The sequence below is a fragment of the Hyperolius riggenbachi genome, chromosome 2, assembly GCF_040937935.1.
Source record: "Hyperolius riggenbachi isolate aHypRig1 chromosome 2, aHypRig1.pri, whole genome shotgun sequence".
Taxonomy (NCBI): Eukaryota; Metazoa; Chordata; class Amphibia; order Anura; family Hyperoliidae; genus Hyperolius; species Hyperolius riggenbachi.
In genome coordinates, this window is record NC_090647.1 from 419,570,038 (window position 1) to 419,589,692 (window position 19,655).

The 19,655-nt window shown below is 41.4% G+C and overlaps 1 protein-coding gene across 5 annotated transcripts in view; it reads left to right on the forward strand.

Annotated features, from left to right (window-relative positions):
* The window catches only part of MID1 (midline 1), a 776,611-nt gene that overhangs the window by 745,622 nt on the left and 11,334 nt on the right, over positions 1-19,655 (forward strand). For all 5 annotated transcript variants that reach the window (XM_068269892.1, XM_068269894.1, XM_068269889.1 and 2 more), the window contains exon 8: positions 1,072-1,233. In XM_068269892.1, coding sequence (XP_068125993.1) covers positions 1,072-1,233 — 162 coding nt within the window. The remainder of the gene's footprint in view (positions 1-1,071; positions 1,234-19,655) is intronic.

A 19,655-nucleotide genomic window follows, 5' to 3' on the forward strand; every position in this document is an offset into this window, starting at 1 on the left:
CGCACTCCCCCCCCCACCTCCAGAATTCCAGCCAGCCAGTGGAACGGCTTACCGAGAGCGATAGCTCTGTGTGCCGCTGGTCTGGTATTCTGCACTGACACTGTCCAATCACGCTCTCGCAGTACTTCCTGTGAGAGCGTAATTGGACAATGCAATGCAGGAGACCAGACCAGCAGCGGCACACAGAGCTCTTCTCTCGGTAAGTGATTCTCACTTGCCTCTCAGTGAATAATTTGGGATGTCTTATTTCCAAAATGGGGTCATTTGGGGGGTATTTATACTATCCTGGAATTCTAGCCCCTCATGAAACATGTCAGGTGGACAGAAAAGGCAGAGATGCTGGAAAATGGGAAAATTCACTTTTTGCACCATAGTTTGTAAACGCTATAACTTTTACCCAAACCAATAAATATAGGCTGAATGGTTTTTTTTTTATCAAAAACATGTTTGTCCACATTTTTCGCGCTGCATGTATACAGAAATTTTACTTTATTTGAAAAATGTTAGCACAGAAAGTTAAAATCTTTTTTTTTTTGACAAAATTCATATCTTTTTTGATGAATATAATAAAAAGTAAAAATCGCAGCAGCAATCAAATAGCATCAAAAGAAAGCTTTATTAGTGACAAGAAAAGGAGCCAAAATCCATTTAGGTGGTAGGTTGTATGAGCGAGCAATAAACCGTGAAAGTTGCAGTGGTCTGAATGGAAAAAAAGTGCCTGGTCCTTAAGGGGGGTAAAGCCCACGGTCCTCAAGTGGTTAAACTTTTTGGGGGGGCTGGAGGTAGTCTTTAACTAAACCAATACCTGTCTTAGTTTAAGCAACTCCTTGAAACCTACAATTAGTTAAGTTGGGTTGAATTTTCATGTTCTGTAAAACTGTGACTGTGAACTTATTCCACTATTCCACTTGAAACAGACTTGTAAAGTGAAGGGCTACATTGAAAGAGGAGCACTTTAAAATGTGAATATAAACACTCAAATGTTGAATTTGACACTTTTTCGAATCTTTGTGTGCAGCTTGGCAGAAAAGATTGTGTAGAAATGACCAATGTTTCTCATTAAACCCGCAGGTTTGTGTAACTCTGCCGACAGCTGGATGATTGTTCCCAATATCAAACAGAACCACTATACAGTGCATGGTCTGCAGAGCGGTACCAAGTATATCTTCATTGTCAAGGCCATCAATCAAGCTGGCAGCCGGAACAGTGAACCTGGAAAATTAAAAACAAACAGTGAGTGAGCATAACTATTGCTATTTTCTCTCTCTCTATCTCTGCGTGTTTCTCTGTCAGTATGATTTTACCACTGCAAGGTCTGTACTGTGCAGGGCAATACAAAGTTGTAGGAAATGTTGCTTGAACAGACGGTAATTTTGTTGTAACCAAAGAACAGCTTTTGCAGATGACTGTTAACCAAAATCGTGATTAATTAACCATCAGGTTGGCCCTAGCAATTACCAAAAATTGATGTTTATGTTGCAGCTAACGTCTAATCTGTTGTGACAAAAAAGTCACATGTTTACCTATGGAGAGGGATGGCTCTGGATCCTATAAAATCTTCCCAATCTATATATATTACCACTTGACTTTGCTGAAGCTTTGGATCACCACTTATTAAAGCGAGAGATAGTTCCTTGAAAATAACACCCTGGTATCCACTCTTCTCCATTTAACTCAATAGTGCTCCCCACTTTGAAGGACATGAACACTATTTGGTGATCTCTAAAGTGGCCATCATGCTGATCTATGTGTATTTGTCAGAAGGGCTGGACCAGCTAGCATGCAACTGCACCCTTTGAACAGTGTCAACCCACTTGGTCCATGACTTTTGTGCTTACAAAAAAAGTGGTTGCAGAAATAAACTACCCACCACACCACTGCTGCTGTGAAACCACATTATCCGGAACTCAGACAACCGGAAGTCGCAACTAACCGGAATGCCTGAGGGATAATAGGGACTTTGTTTTGGGTTGGTTTGCAGGCTTGGAAAATACTTTCTGAGCCTTCAGAGATATCGAACAGCCTTCCTGCAGCACCTTGCAGCTTCCAGCATCTGTGCGCAGCTCACAGCTTGTCACTTGACCCAATATAGGTCAGGTGACACGTCGGCTTCTGTGCACGGAGGAAGCCAGAAAGCAGCTAGGAGCTGCATGAAGGCTGCTAGACATCGCTGGAAGCTGAGTAAGTGTTTGGGGGGAGATGTTTGTGCATTTTCATCTGGTTGCTTAATCAACCAGCAAGCATATGTATCTTGCATGAGGCGATCCCCGCTGGTGCGAGGACTTTACTATATTTTAATTTTGTTGCTAAGACACCCCATTGGTGCATTGATCCTGGACAATGAGAACTGGTAGGAGGAGATGAGCAGAAGTAACTACATTCAAATCTGGCTCCTGCCAGCACTTCTGGCTGTTGGGTTTGCTTGGAGTTATAGAGGACTATTCTACTATACTAACTGGATTATTGGGGGGGGGAGGGTGGGGGGGAGGGGCGGGGTATCAGGATTTCAAATGCTGAAGGTACAGCCTTCTACCTAGGGCAATTTTACTTATTTATTTTATAGTCACATCAGGTTCTCTTATAATATGACTGCATATAATAAAAGTTACACTTACACATCTCTGCAAATCAGCTTCGAAAGTGTGTTTCTGAGGTCTTGGCATCAGTGTAAAATTAAAAATCACATTTCAGTTTCCATCTGCTGTATGCCAAACAGAACATTTCATGAATCATGGAAAACGATTAGCAAAACATGCCAGAGCCACGGGGGTGGTGTTATAGTAAGGAAGATAAAACAGGAAGATTTCTTTTAGTTTGGACCATGTTTAGATGGCAACGTTTTGTATCTGGCATCTTGTCCTTTACAGGCAAGCCACCTACAGAATCTTTGCAAGTTCATATTTTTATACCATTTGGAAACAATGTGTTGGCTGTTGCTGCCTTGTTAGATGTGTCAGACATTAAAGTTCACAGGTGTTTTGTAATAACTTGGCTGGAAGGCATATATGGTAGTACATAGAGGTTTTTTAATTAAAAGGATACATTACTGCAGTATGAATTGTGCCTAAGAAAGCTACCATTGCACACATGGTAAGTTACTTAGGATTTAAAAAAAAATCATTTAGTGTTAAATATAATTAATTCAGCTTCACCTTCCTCATTACTTTGATAAAATAAACTCATGGTCAGCAGTGTAAGTGTTGCAGAGCCCAATAGTTGTTATATACTTGTAGCTAAAAGGGATACTTAAGTCTGCACAAAAAAATGACTTTAACTCACCTGGGGCTCCCCTCAGCCCCCTGCAGCTGAACGGTGCCCTTGCCGTGTCCCTCCGATGCGCCTGGACTCGTCTGATTAGCCGCGTTCCCGGCCGCAATAGCGCCCTCTATAATGCTATTGCGGCCGGGGACGCAGATAATCAGCCGCGTTCCCAGCCTGTAGGCCGGTGACAGCCAAACCGGAAGTGGCCGCCGGCGAGTCTAGGCGCATCGGAGGGACACGGCGAGGGCACCGTTCAGCTGCAGGGGGCTGAGGGGAGCCCCAGGTGAGTAAAACTCGTTTTTTTTGTGTAGACTTAAGGTTTTCTTTAATACTTTGCAGCCCTCCCCAGTTCTGCTGGTTAAAGTGGACCTGAACTCTTGCACAGGATAGAAGGAAAACAGAGAAATCACTCTGCATGAATTTAGAGAGTTAAAGTGTACCAGAGCTGAATATTTAAAAATATTTTATACATACCTGGGGCTTCCTCCAGCCTCATCCACTCCGATTGCTTCCACGTCGCCGTCCTCCGCTGGCTTTGCAGCTTCAGGAACCAGGTCCCTGCACTTCTGTCAGCCGGAGCCAGTCTAGCGTAAGAGAAGTACGCTGTTTGCGTATCTCTCCAGCAGCCACTGGAGAGAAATGTAGAGGGCGCACTTCTCCTACGTAAATGGCCGTGTCTGACGTCTGCGACGGGCTCCTTGATTTAAAGGACAGATGCGAGGAGGAAAAAAAAAATCTACTTGCCAAAATGAACCAAATGCCATGTTGGCCTAATAATCCCTCCTTAAAGAGGAACTTCAGCCTAAACAAACATACTGTCATTAAGTTACATTAGTTATGTTAATTAAAATAGATAGGTAATATAATCTCTTACCCACCCTGTTTTAAAAGAACAGGCAAATGTTTGATTTCTTGAGGGCAGCCATCTTTTTGGTTGAAAGGAGGTGACAGGGAGCTGAGACACAGTTCCAACTGTCCTGTGTGCTGATCACCCCTCCCAGTTGCTAGGCAACGCGAATAACAACATAGGAAATCCCATCATGCTTTGCACAGCATCATGGAAAAAAAGCCTGGGCAGTTTTCTTTGATGGGTGGAGCTTAGCTAAAAATGATGCTTTAGTAAGAAAAACAAGTTCTGGTGCTGTGAAACTGTTAAAGAAACACCAAGCCTTTTCAGCTCTGCTGGGTAGAGTTTTAGTCCGGAGGTTCACTTTAAAGCAGGTGGTTTTGGTATGATTCGTTTTGGCATCGGCCCAATGCTTGATTACCTGCCTAAAGGGAAGGTCCGAGCAAAATGACAAAAAAAAAATCTACTTACCCAGGGCTTCCTCCAGCCCCTGGCAGCCGATATGTCCCTCGCTGCAGCTCGGCTTCCAGCCAGTGGCCAGGGGTCCCCTCCAGTGCAGATGCCGACTGGCATGCTCTACTCCTGCGTGAGCGCGCAGTAGTTCTGTGCCTGAGCAGAACGCTCCAAGTCACGTAAATGCGAGTGGTGCGGCCGCGCTCAGGCTCAGGAAATGCTGACCCAGCTAGGTCGGCATCTGCAACAGAGGGGACTCCGGGCCACCGACTGGAAGTGGCGCTGCATCGAGGGGCATATCGGCTTCCAGGGGCTGGAGGAAGCCCTGGGTAAATAGATTTTTTTAAAAAAATTATTTTGCCTTAAAGGGAACCTAAACTGTGAGGGATATGGACGTTTTCTTTTAAACAATACCATTTGCTTGGCGGTCTTGCAGATCTCTTTGGCTGCACTAGTGGCTGACTCGCACACCTGAAACAAGCATGCAGCTAATCCACTCTGACTTCAGTCAGAGCACCTGATCTTCATGCTTATTCAGGGGCTGTGGCTAAAAGTATTAGAGACACAGGATCAGCAGGAGAGTCAGGTAACTGGTATTATTTTAAAATGAAAAATCTATATCCTTCTCAGTTTAGGTTCCCTTTAAGTAGGTAATTAAGCATTGTGCTGATGCCAAAAGCAATCATGCCAAAACAACCTGCTTTAAGGAGGGAGTATTTGGCCTACATGTTGTTTGGCTCATTTTGAACACATGCAGGAGAGCGCAAATAGTTAGGTTTATTATAATGTTATTTTGCAACATACATCATCAACTTATCTTGTAATAGTACAAAAATAGCTTAGAGTATGAATGTACAGTGTGCTAACCCACATGGAAACTGAGGTACTAATTTGCAGCGTTTTCCTGAGCAGTTATGTAACTAAATGGGTGGAACAAGGTCATTATTTTTCATTTGCAAAGACATGATGATTGTAATTTTTTACTTTGGAAAGAAAAACTATTTCATTAGAATTTGGAAGGAGAAAATACGCCTGGCAAATCTGAGGGCTGGAGGCTTTGCTTACCCCAGTTCATCTTTTCTGTGGCCTCAAAGAAATTTGGCGAGCATAAACTAGCGTAATTGGGTCTCAATTTATTTTCCTTTGGGAGCATCTGGACCTAACCTTTGTCTGTACAAACTAAGCCTTTAACCTCCTTGCCGGTCTAAAAAATCCGGCAAGGAGGCAGCGCCGCACTTTTTTTTTAATTTTTTTTTTAAAATTATGTAGCGAGCCCAGGGCTCGCTACATGATAGCCGCTAAGCGGCGGCATCCCCCCACCCACTCCGATCGCCTTCGGCGATCAGAGTATGCAGGGAATCCCGTTGAGAACGGGATTTCCTGCAGGGCTTCCCCGGTCGCCATGGCGACCGGGCGGGATGACGTCACCGACAGAGGGAACCCCGATCCGCCCCTTAGCGCTGCCTGGCACTGATTGGCCAGGCTGCGCAGGGGTCTGGGGCGTGGGGGGGCGGCTCGGCGCGGCGGGTAGCGGCGAATCGGCGGCGAGCGGCGGCGATCGCGTACTACACGCAGCTAGCAAAGTGCTAGCTGCGTGTAGGGAAAAAAAATTATGCAAATCGGCCCAGCGGGGCCTGAGAAATCCTCCTGCGCAGGTTACCCCGAGCTGAGCTCGGGATAACCGGCAAGGAGGTTAAGAATAAATATATTTACAGTTTAAATCAAATATCTGCATAGTTTGTCTCTTTCGTATTTTAATGATTTAAACTCAACTAAATTGTTTTACCATTAATGCTGCATTTATTTATGTTTCACTTTTTGGATGTTGATAGTTTAAATTCTGTTAAGTCTCAGATTGTTAAGAGCAAAACAGCTCTTAAAGATGTGCTGCTTCACAAGGTTTCCCAACAAATTTGTAGTCAGTCTTATTATATTTAGAAGAAATGGTACGCTTGGAGAGTTCCAAAGGAGTTCCAAAGGAGCGATGGGTGAGGTAGGGGTGATGGACAGATGCATGGATAACCGTGGGTGCTGCCCCATAAACCAGTCAGGACACTGCACTAGAAAAAAAACAAAGCTCACACACTCATGCTACGGAGCATAAGTCAAAAAGCCATGGGTAGAATGATCTCACCTGTTGTGATGACTGGTGTCCCCGTACAGGTATAGCATTATGTAGGATTAGGCACCACTTGCAGAGCCTCAAAAATCTCCTCTGGCTGGTGAATGCAAGTGTCAGTAAATCAGGGCTGACAGTGGTATATATAGGAAAGAATTTGTTTAACCACCCTGGCGTTCTGATTAAATCGCCAGGGTGGCTGCGGGAGGGTTTTTTTTAAATAAAAAAAAAACTATTTCATGCAGCCAACTGAAAGTTGGCTGCATGAAAGCCCACTAGAGGGCGCTCCGGAGGCGTTCTTCCGATCGCCTCCGGCGGCCAGAAGTAACACGGAAGGCCGCAATAAGCGGCCTTCCGTGTTTCGCTTACCTCGTCGCCATGGCGACGAGCGGAGTGACGTCATGGACGTCAGCCGACGTCCTGACGTCAGCCGCCTCCGATCCAGCCCTTAGCGCTGGCTGGAACTGTTTGTTCCGGCTACGCTGGGCTCGGGCGGCTGGGGGGACCCTCTTTCGCCGCTGCAAGCGGCGGATCGCCGCGCTGCAGCGGCAATCAGACAGCACACGCGGCTGGCAAAGTGCCGGCTGCGTGTGCTGCTTTTTATTTCATTAAAATCGGCCCAGCAGGGCCTGAGCGGCAGCCTCTGGCGGTGTTGGCTCGTCCAGACCGCTCAGCTGGTTAAAGAGAACCCGAGGTGTGTTTGAAGAATGTTATCTGCATACAGAGGCTGGATCTGCCTATACAGCCCAGCCTCTGTTGCTATCCCAAACCCCCCTAAGGTCCCCCTGCACTCTGCAATCAGACATAAATCAAGGCCCAGCTGTGCGGGCTGTGTTTACATCTGTAGTGTCAGTCTCTGCTGCTTCCCCGCCTCCTGCAGAGCTCCAGTCCCTGCCCCCATCCCTTCCCTCCAATCAGTGGGGAGGGAAGGGACGCAGGCGGGGACCGGAGTTCTGCAGGAGGCAGGAGTAGCAGCAGACTGACACTATAGAGATAAACACAGCCTGCTCTGACAAGCTGCGTGTCAGCAGCACAGCTGTGTTTTATGAGGGATTGCAAAGTGCAGGGGGACCTTAGGCGGGTTTGGGATAGAAACAGAGGCTAGGCTGTATAGGCAGATCCAGCCTCTGTATGCAGATAACATTCTTCAAACCCACCTCGGGTTCTCTTTAAATCCCTATGTGTTTCAAGGGAGTACTTTCCTTTGGCTTCCTGGGGCAAACGATGGTTGTTAATCCTACAACACTTATAATTACATATAATTAAAATAATAGGATGACACCATTAATAAGGGATTTCCCCTCCAAACTGTAATCTAACAATCACAGTAGCATATGTAAATGAGAACTTTCCCAAAATTCAATGGGGTAGGGAGTCTACAAATCACAGTAGCATATGTCAATAGTATGTACATGAGAATATTCCCACAATTCAGTGGGGTAGGCAATCTACCGATCACAGTAGCGTATGTGATGAAAGCATTCCCACAATTCAATGGGGTAAGGGATATTATAATCACAGTATTATACAGTATGTGAGGATTTGTTAAGTGGAGGAGAGGTCTGGCTCTCCATAGCAGGTTCTGGCTTATTCATATTTGTCTGTGCATCATGGTTTTTGCTTAATTTAAGTTGCAACCCATTGTTTTAAAAAAAAAATTGCTCGAGGGGTGAAAAGAAGGTAGCCATCCTACAATACTTTCCAGCTGGAAATTAACACTAAATTTTACTAAAAGTAACTGGTCATGAAATTGAAGGTTCCTTTTCCTGTGTCTGCACCTACAGTATCACCTCTTGTGTCTGCACCTATGGTAAATAGTTATACTGGAAAATCACAATTCTTGATAATGCAAGACTCAGCTGACCTCTCTTCCTGATTTCACCCTTCAATAAAGGTCATGTGACAAGCCAGGGTTACTAGAAGCAGTGGATGTTTGTGAACTAAGAGGGCGGGCTGGGCATGAATAGATTTATTTACTTAGCACTTTAAACGCCATCTGAATTGGCAGAAAACTGAAAACCTTACATACTATCTAAAATATATATAAATCACCATGAAGCACGTGAGTAATGGGAAGTATTATATCTACATTTCTATATATTTAAACCCGGCTAAGGCTCTCCACATATCTAGACCCATTTACTGTTTTTTTGAGGAAAGCATTTTTCATCTTTAGTAAGGGAGCAGACAGCTGGATAATGCACAGCAAGCAGTATTCCTGATATAAAACATTTTTCACTGTAATTTCATTTTAATGTTGTGGCTGCAAACCATCATCTGCAGAGGAAACTATCATATCATGACATCATTTTTTATCTTTTATTCTGGCTGACCACAAGAGCTCTTAGCCTTTTTTTGTACACTGGGGCATCTCAATGGTCTAGTGCTTGTTTTCAGTGTTCCTGTGTATTGATTCTTTATTTCCTCTCTATCGGTAAGCTTATCCCGAAGTAACGACTACTTTAATTGAGTTTGGACATTTACACAGCTGTGAAAATCCATAAAACAGTAAAAGTTGTGAGCAAAATCTCATAGGAAGTGTGCGTTATTAGCAGCAATTGTTAAACTCCTTTAGAATCATGTTTAATTTCCCATACAAAAAAAGAACCTGAGAGGAAAAGAGCGGGAAGCCAGATATCTGCAGCGACCTGACCCATGCTGCAGCTAAGATCGGGGGTAAGTGGGCTGCTGCATGATATCCGACACACAAAACAGTTTACATCTGATTTAACAAGCATACAGTCATAAAATGGAAGTCCCTGAAGTAACATTCCATTTAGATTGAAACCAAATTCAACAGCAGCTGTGAGGAAAACCTTTCAATCACAGAATATCACCTTTCCGTGTGATCAGAAGAGATTTCGTGTGCTGCCTATAGGATATGTAGGCTTTTATTAAACGACTGCTAAATCCCAGCACTGCAAGTTGTAGATATGAACTATAAGGGCAAAATATGTTTTTTGGTGTTAACCTGATATTTTACTCAGCTACAATTTGTTCCACATTTTCTTAGTTCCAGTAAGTAAAACAAGCTTCTGTGGTTCATATTTATAAATCACTTTGAATCTTTATATAAAGTTTTGTACATTTTAATGATTTCACTTTTTTCCATTTAAAAAAAAATTACATATGGTTTCTAATGTTGGAAAGCAACTTTTCTCTTTTCAGAGACATGCATGTTTAAAGGGAATCTGAAGTAAAAATAAACTTATGATATAATGATTTGTATGTGTAGTACAGCTAAGAAATAAAACATTATTAGCACAGATACAAGTCTCATATTGTTTCCAGTACAGGAAGAGTTAAGAAACTTCAGTTGTTATGCAAAAGAGCTTCTGTGAGCTCTGCGACTTTATAAAGTCGTGGACAGCACAGTCTTTTGAAGCAGTTATCTCAACTGTCTCTTTGTTTCCTCTTTGTTTATGGTCTTTTTGCAGAGAAAAGTCTAAAGGGTCAGTCGCCTGCTCTGTGAAATCATTTAAAATGCAGAATGTATTGTGAAAACTGCAATTATTAGCGAATGATGCAATGTTATATGTCTGTGCTAGACAACCAATTTATTATATTATGAGTAGTTTTTTTTTTTTGTTTGTTTGTTTTTTTTGCTTCAGTGTCACTTAAAAAAAAAAAAAAAAAGTAATGTAGGGTTTTTTTTAGCATTCAGTTGTTTGATAGAATTTCACCACACTTGTATTAAAGCAAACCTAAGAGCAGATCTTGCCGTGAGGTAAACTTGATGAGCAGAGTCACATTATCATGCAAGCAGCAGTCACAGGAAAATTGGGGCGGGGCATTTACCTCAAAAAGTAAAAGCTAACTGGTTAGTTTTTTTTAAATACTATTTACAGATTACTCATCTACAAATACTTGGGCATTGACTGCTGACGTTAAAATAATACAGTACATACAGTAAATGAGAATGAATGTTTGTAGGTACCAGGACTGTAGCCTGTAGGGATCAGGACTCAATCTTTTTTTGACATTTCAGGACTGGTTCTGTACAGATGCTTAGATAGCCTGCAGGCTACTGACCAGGGCTGTGGAGTCGGTCCAAAAATCCACCGACTCCGACTCCTCAGTTTAGGATTCCACCGACTCCGACTCCTCGTCTCCGACTCCTCTAATTTGCATATTACAATTTTGTTGATTAAAAGTATGTAACATGAAATTCGTCTCTTAACTGCCAACGCTTAGGAATTTTACAAGACAACTGAAGTGAGAAGGATATGTAGACTACTATATTTATTCCCTTTAGACTAAAGCTAGTCCTTGGTAAGAGTACTTGTAAAAGGTACAAACCGGAACAAAGAACATCTATCAGGCCATAGGCAATGTAAGTGTGGGTACATGTAAGAATGATGTGCAGGTACTCTGCAGGGGAATGAGGAGATTCTTCCTCTATTACATATTCTTCATGCACAATCTGAACAAGGTTTATGGGTGACAGACAACACCTCTGTGTTCAATGTGCACAGCATTCTCAGTGGATTCCCTGCAGCTCTGTGGGGAGTGCATATGTAGAGTATAGTACTACTGTGTAACAAAGTAAACCTGAGACAGATGAAATTAAAGTTTTATACATACCTGGGGCTTCCTCCAGCCGCCTTCAGGATAATCAGTCCCTCGTTGTCCTCCTCCACCACCTGGATCTTCTGCTATGAGTCCAGGTACTTGAGCCAGTCAGGCCCAGGTACACACTCCGCCGCCAGGAGCATACTACACCTGTGCAGCACTATTGCGCAGGTGCAGAATGTTCCTGGCTGTGGGAGTGGCATGCGGCCGGACAGCGCTGACTGGCTGAATTACCAGGACTCATATCAGAAGATCCGGGTGGTGGAGGACAGCGAGGGACTGATTAGCCTGAAGAGGGCTGGAGGAAGCCCCAGGTATGTATAAAACTTTACTTTTCATCCGTCTCAGGTACCCTTTAATTTGTAGTCACCAAACCAAATTTTAACAACATATCAAATTATTTGATTTCATCAGCAAAGGGAGTGCATCCATTTGCATAAATCAGCATCAGTGCAGAATTATTTCCATCTCATTGACCATCTCTATTAGTGACACAGCTACACATCAGGCTTTATTCTTACAGCATAGATGTTATTTAGTATATATAAGAGATTCCTGTGTACACATCATATATAAGTCACAATCAGATATGTATATCTGACCTTAAAAATACGGGGACTGCTTTATTGAAGCAGCACAAGTAACTAATTTTGATTGGTTTATTTCATTTTTGTGGACTAAGCGCAGCTATTACTGTATATATACTGTATATATACATTATTTTTAATGACTATTATCTAAGAAATAGAACATGTTATCATATTTTCTATTTTAATTACAGTTACAAATTCATTAGGAGTCGGAGTCGGTGCATTTTTTCCCGACTCCAGACACCCAAAATTGCCCGACTCCACGACTCCGACTCCGACTCCACAGCCCTGCTACTGACACAGTCTGTGGCTACAGATGGGGAGGAGGGTGGATGTGCATGATGGAGCACTCCAATAGGCTGATATCTTGCTGATGTTTCAAGGAAGTTCAGGAGCCCCAAAACACTCACTAGAGTCATCTAGCAGGTGTACAATGTTTAAGTTAAAGAGACACTGTAGTGACATATAATACAGATAATTGAGGATACTCAATTTCTACATACATTTTCTTGTTTTTAGGATCAGAAACACCTCCTATAGCTATATATTGCTGTATATTGTAGCCCTGCCCTCCCAGTGCTGCTGTTTAGCTATGCAGAATTCTGCCCCAGAGCATTCTGGGAGAACATGTAATAAATTGCACCACTTTCCAAACTCTCAGTAAAAAAACATTCTGCAGTGTTGCACCTGACAGGACTAAAGATGTTGCCACTTGTGATAAATCTCAGAATGTAAGTTGGGGTCAGGAAAGATCTGACAATGTGCAAACACTGACTAAATAATTTATAAAGTAATATTGTAAAAAAGAAACATTGTTATTCATTGTTATTTTTAGTACAGTTTCTCTGTAAGATTGTGACACTCTAACAAATACAGGACAGTGCTAACTAAATGTATATTAACCCCTTGAGAACTTCTGCCACGCTTATCTACGTCCCTGTATATAAACAACTGTAAAAACTTGGTTCTGTTTTCTATTTTTAGAAAACGGAGTTGGTAAAGCACCATCTTGTGACCAAATAGTAAAACTACATCCAAATGCAACATTATACACTTACCATAGAAAACGTAACCATTGTAATAACCGGAACAAATGGGCAAATAAAATGTGTGTTTTATCCACAATAGCACATTTTATCTTTAAAGAGGAGCTGTTAGGTAAGGGGTCTCAGAGAAAATAAACACATATATCAGTAGCTAAAGATTGGCTGTACTTACATTACATATGCATTTCGCTGTCCACGTTTGGATTTCACAGAATTTTTATATAGTATATGCAGAGATTGATGCTCCTGACAGCTCATGGCAGGTTCCATGTTTGTCTGTTGTCCTATGAAGCCAAATGTGTCGTCATGTCCTCCCTGCTTCCTGATCACAGAAAAGCTCGTACTGAATAACACAGTGTGCAGTGAATATTAATTAGCCATGTGGCTAGGAACAATAGCGGACTCCTGCAGTGTACTCTGCCCGGAGATTTATCAGTGCTACACGCTGGACTGATTACAAGCTGCTGAAACTCGATCCTGTAACGTCTCATTAGCAGCCGAGGGGAGGGCCCCAGAATGCTTTGCAGTATGGTATGCGGCTTGCGTCCTGCTTGGGTCTAACAGCTTTGCTGATAAGCACACATCAAAGGTAAGAGAGATTTTTATCTTCAGTAATGCCTTTTTGGCTTCCTTCTAAACTGTTTAACACAGGAGAATAGAGGTTTAAATTAGCTTCTGCAGCCTGACAGTTACTCTTTAAACTACAGCGGCTGAAAGCTGAGAAATGTTGAATTTTTTATTTTTTTCTTATTCTTCACTGTAAAATGCATATAAAATAATATAATTCTTAGCATAAAGTACTGCCCAAAGAAAGCCTAGTTTTTCCCGCAAAAAATATATAGATCGTTTCAGTGTGATAAGTAGCGATAAAGTTATTACCGAATGAATGGGTAGAGCTTTTGAAGGGGAAAAAAAACTGTGGTGCAGAAGTGGCTAATATTATTTCAACACAACTTGGGGGGGGGGGGGGGGGGGGGTTACAAAACAAAATGTATATAAACCATAGAACTAGGACTTTCTGATAAAAAAAAACAAAAAAAAAAACTGACCATTAAGAAAAACATTTTAATTGTATTTTTACATAAATTTTACACTGTGACTTCCATTGAAACCCACATGTTCAAGACACTTGCTGTATCCTCCTGTAAAGGCAGTGAAATGTATGTGAAAAGAGCACAACCAGTTATCACTCATATGACCGCATGAGCACCATAATGGGATACAGGATAAGTCTGCCCTGCTCTTTTTACAAAGTACAAGTTTTCCTTTTGTTCTGCATAAAATGTTTTCCTTGAGGTTGTATTTGTTGTTAAGGATGAATTTTTCTCCACGCTGCAGAAAATTGTAAAAGCATGTAAAGCATTCTTGGCCCTGAGTGTGTAGCTCTTTCCTTGTTTATATCCTGGCATGTTCTGTGGCAGCCGGCTGTCCCCTGTGCCACCTCTTGTTGACGCTGTATTGTGGCCAAGAACACTGAGTCTCATGTTGAGACTTCCCATGAAAAAACAAACATCCATATGGAGTTCATCTCCCTGTAGTATAAACCCATTTGAAGTTAGATGATGGTCACATTACTTAAAATAGGACACTAGACTACTAATATTATCAGAATTGACTTACAAGTGTATGGACGGGTTCCCAGTGTACTCTCTCTGGATCCCCCACCCCTCAAAATGTAAATACATAGTTTCCTGAGATAAACAAAGTGACATATTTTTTGTGGTTTAAATTCACTATTGCACGGTGTGAATTACATTTAGCTAGTGGATATCCTGACTCCTCTCCAGTGTTCTAGGCCTCATTCTCCTCCTCAGTAATTGTATCTGTTATCCGTAATTATTAAATTAGGTTTAAGCTTCAGGAAGATGGTTTATTAGGGTTCATAACTGCTTAAAGGGAAAGTTTAAGTGAGATTCGAGAAAGTGGAGTAGTTCAGAGATGCACAATGGCTGGAAGGGGTGGGGACAAATGCTGAAACTACAGAAATCGCTCCCAAAACAGAGATGAGAAGGAAAAGCAATCTGCATAGCTAAAACCAGAATAAAACACTGGAGGTCACTGAAAGGTATGCAAGCCTTAAATAAACATACCTTAATGTACTTGTCTTTGAAGGCTTATTTCAAATGGCAAAAAGTCACCTCAACATTGTTTTTTAAACTGGCTAAAATCAGTGAAAAGTTGATCCGGCAGATTTTGATTAAGCAATTCATTTTTTTAAATTTTGAATAAGTCAGCAAAGGGAGCTCCAATATTTCTCCCCTTACACGCTCCCTTTCTGACCTATATTTTTAACATCAACAGCGGTTTGTGTAAAACAGTAGTTATTGGATAAGTCAGATATTTGGAACCATCTTAAAATACACTTTGAAATGGTTCTTACAATCAGGACTTGCCTCCTCGAATAAAAGTTTTCCCATTGTGGACGGCAGCAATTGAAATCTACGTCCTGTTTTGGAGCTGTTATTTCTGCCAGGGCATAGATTTCACTAGCTGCCATCCCACGTGCTCCTGCTGCAATAGCACACACTCAAATGGGGAGATTCAGCTTTCATATGACAGCTGACACCTCCCTTTAGTGATCATGGGGTTTGCTCCTGATCGTGTGATCACTACGATCACTGCTGATTGTAGTGATCACTAAGGCAGCTGCAGGAGAAGAATGGCTCTCAACTCTCCTGGTTCCATTGGCAATCATCACTCCCACTCCGCTCTGCATAGCATCCATGATCGTACTGCCTCTAGTGTCCCAGATGAATACACATCACTCTCTGCAAGTGTCTAGAGGAGACAGACTCCTACTTCCTCACAGGAACTTGTGTACAGCAGCAGACAGATCTTTGCCTCCGAGCAAACATAGCCTTGATAAAGGGGTCCTATGTGGCTTCGAAATTTTGGCTATATTCTTTTACATGGAACCAATAAAGATTAACTTTGGATGTGCCAGCTCTTTTCTTTGTTAAAAAAAAAACTGTTAAAATATAGAAATAGTTGCCTTAGAGACAAAGCGGTTTTAATATCTATGTCATGAAGGTACATTACTGTTATTTTAGTAAATAAAGGCTTTTAATTATTGGCCGTATACAAAAACATACACCTTTATTTCCAAATAATATATTGCCACCATACATTGTACTAGGAGCATAACTTAAATGTTGTGATAACTGGGACTAATAAAATGTGTATTTTTATTTATAGTGGCATTGTTTATTAAAACTATAGGGGATGGAACTGCAAAAAAAAGTGTAGTTTTTTTTATTTTTTCTTGTTTTTACCAATAAAATGCATAGAAAATAAAGTAATTACTGAAAACCAGTATCGCCCACAAAAGGCATAATTTGTAGCTAAAACAAGTACAAGATCTAGATCAGTCAGTTGTGAGAAGCAGTGATAAATGTATGGCCAAATGAATGGGAGGAGAGCTAACAGGTGAAAATGGCTCTTGGGGGTAAGGGTAAAATGGCCGGTGGGCTGAAGTGGCTAAATAAAATATACATTTTAACCCCACCCACTTTTTAGCCCTCTACATAACATTTTTAATTAACCTTCTCCAGTATCCCTTTCTCTCTTATTTTTACTATTAAAAATAATTTTATCATTTTTTCAGTTCAAAAAGTTTAGCGATAAACGGGAGAACCAGCCAAATGTAATTTGTGTTTTTTATCTACATTAGCACATTTTATTTTAAAACTTTAATTTGTTAATGTCAGTTTTCTACTACCTACTGTAAGTGACCGCAACATAGGAGAAAGTAATGTATGGCTCATTTTACTCTGGAAGAAATGTACTTCTTATTTGCATGTGTTTAAAATGTTAAGATTTTCGCGACAGTTTCTCTTTAACCGGTTCAGCCTCACAGCTATTTTCACCTTAAGGACTGAAGCAATTTTCCCCTGTCAGCGCTGCTCTCATTCATTCGCTAATAGCTTTATCACTACTCATCACACATAAATTATTTAGATCTTGTTTTTTTCACCACAAATTTGGCTTTTGGAGGGTGACATTTGTTGTTAGTAACTACTAAAATGTCTATGTATTTTAAAGAGAAAAACGAGGGAAAAAATGAAAAAATACACTATTTCTCCAATTCCAGCCTCTATAGTTTTAAAATGAACAATGCTACTGAACATTTTACCCACACATTTTATTTGCCTATCTGTCGTGGTTATCACAAGATTTAAATTATGTCCCTAGTACATAGTATGGTGACAATATATTATTTGGAAATAAAGGTGCATTTTTTCTATGTTGTGTTTTTTGTTTTCTCATTGCACACTACCAATGATTACAAGCCTTTATTTGAAAAAAAAAACAGTAATACATCCTCATGACATACATATTTAAAAAGCGGAGTCCCTAAGGTAACTATTTAAGTATTCACTTTTCAATTCTGTCACTTTTGGTGTTTTTTACAAGTGTATTAGTTTGGTGCAGAGTATGTGAAAATAACAATTGCATTGCTTTTCATTTCATTTGCTGCTAAAACAAAACCACATCACATATGCCTAATCTCTCAAAGACCTCAAATACTATTCTCTTGCTTGTCCCGGTGAAAATGATACCCTATACACATAATCAGATAGCTTCTTGGCCACGCAATACTCTGTTAACCATGAGCAGCACTAATGCATTTTTCAAGGCCATTTTTTGCAACAAAAGTAATACAGTCATTCTTTGTTCGCAAAGCCCCTGGAGTGTCAGAACATTTGAAACAGGTCACAAATGTCACCATTCTGAAAACTAGAGACCCAGGCCTACTGAGATACACATATTTTGAAACAATTGGACTTCTGTGGTTTTGCTAAAATTGAATCATAACTTGGAAAATGATATTTTTTACATATTTTTTTCACTTTGGCACTAGAAAAAAATCTGATGACTTAGGCCTCAGTCCTAAAACACACCAAAATTTTTTCTACAGCTCATCACGGTTAAAATGATACAACATATGCCTTACTTAGTAACAAATGGTTGGGTGCAGCAATCAGTTATACCCAATGTGCACTATTTTTTTTGCACTAATTGTTGCAGAGCTATTGTTTGTTTGCATATTCCCAGGAGAGATTGGAATCAAACAAAGACCGCACATGACACCATCATAGAAGGCTAACAACCAGGGCTATTCATCAGTAGGTATTTTGTGAGCTACCTTCTCAAAGGAACACTGCAAAAGGAATTCTCACATTGTCCTGGTTATAACAAATCCAAAATGTGGCTAATTTGAATATATCACTTCTCTTCACAGTGATAACAAATACATTGGAACTTACCATTGGATGTCTTGCAGAATTAGAGAAAAGCCAGAGGCCATAAGTCAGGGGTCAAGCAGATCCAAGAGTCAGAAGATGGGAGCAGCAGGGTCCAACATTCAATTTTGAACTTTGTTTGTGTTTTCTTTTTCCTCAAAAAATTCAGTTTCCTCCAACACCCCAAAAACATAGGGGTATGCCAAATGTGAGCTCCTTTGAGGGTCTGTAAGTTACATGAATATATAGGAAAGGGGAAAATGCCAGTCAAATATGTCCAGGTAAAGAAAAAAAAAACACAAAAAAAAGAAAAAAAAACACAAAAAAAGGAAAAAAAAGAAATTAGTAATCTGCAAGTGTGTGGTATGCCCTAAAGCACTTGATAACACACAGTGCAGGGGCTGACGGGCAATCTGGGCAAAAATACCGTGACTCACACCGTCTCTTGTGTTTCACACACACTCTGCATCTTCTCAGGGGGGCTTTTTTCACTTCATTGGGGGGAATTAGTTCAGGGAAATGTCTCTCCCTCAGTCTAATTGAGTTCTCCAAATGGATAGGATCCTGTTGTGCAATTTGGCCAGGGGAATACATTAGGGACTTGTGGACTTGAATCTGGAAGTCAAGAAAGGTCATCTGTTGGCTTGTTGGTGTTGTGGCTGTTTTTAGATAGACCACAAATGCATTGTGCATGGTCATCTGCAACAAGAAGAATGTTATTTTTTTGTACCATGCTTTCCTTCTTCTTCTTAATAAATAAGGCGCCAAGACTTGGTCTGATAAGTCCACTGCTCCCATATTTTTATTGTAGGCGACTATGGCCTCTGGCTTTGTACGCTGTTCCGTTCTGGATGTGGCAAGAACTGTGGCCTCAGTGTGGATGGTAGATAGCATCATCACCTCCCGCTTGTCGTGGAACTTTATTGCCAGGAGCTCTTCAGATCTGAGTGCGTAAGACTCTCCTCTGCATAGTTTTTTATTTACTACCTGTGGGGGGAGGCCTTTACGGTTTGCTCTCACCGTCCCACATGCGCCAGTCTGGACTGAGAAGAGGAACTTAAACAGTGGCACACTTGTATAAAAGTTGTCCAAGTAGACGTGGTAGCCTTGGTGGAGAAGTGGATTTAATAGGTCCACCACTATTTTGCCACTGGTGCTAATGTACTCAGGGCACCCAGCTGGCTGCAGAATGGAGTCTTTGCCTTCATAGATTTTAAAAGTGAAGGTATAGCCAGTGCCACTCTCGTATGCCCTATAAATTTTCACCCCACATCTTGCCCTCTTGCTTGGTATGTACGGTTTCATGGAAAGTCTCCCATGAAACGGTACCAGGGATTCGTCCACAGCAATTACCCGGTGTGGGGTATATACATCCATGAACACTGCACTTAGGTGGGTCAACAGGGGTCTCAACTTAAACAGTCTGTCATGGGAAGGGTTGGTATGTTCCACATCTTGAGAGTTGTCATTCAGGTGGAAAAACTTTGACAACAGCTCAAAACGCTGCCTGGGCATTATTGCTGG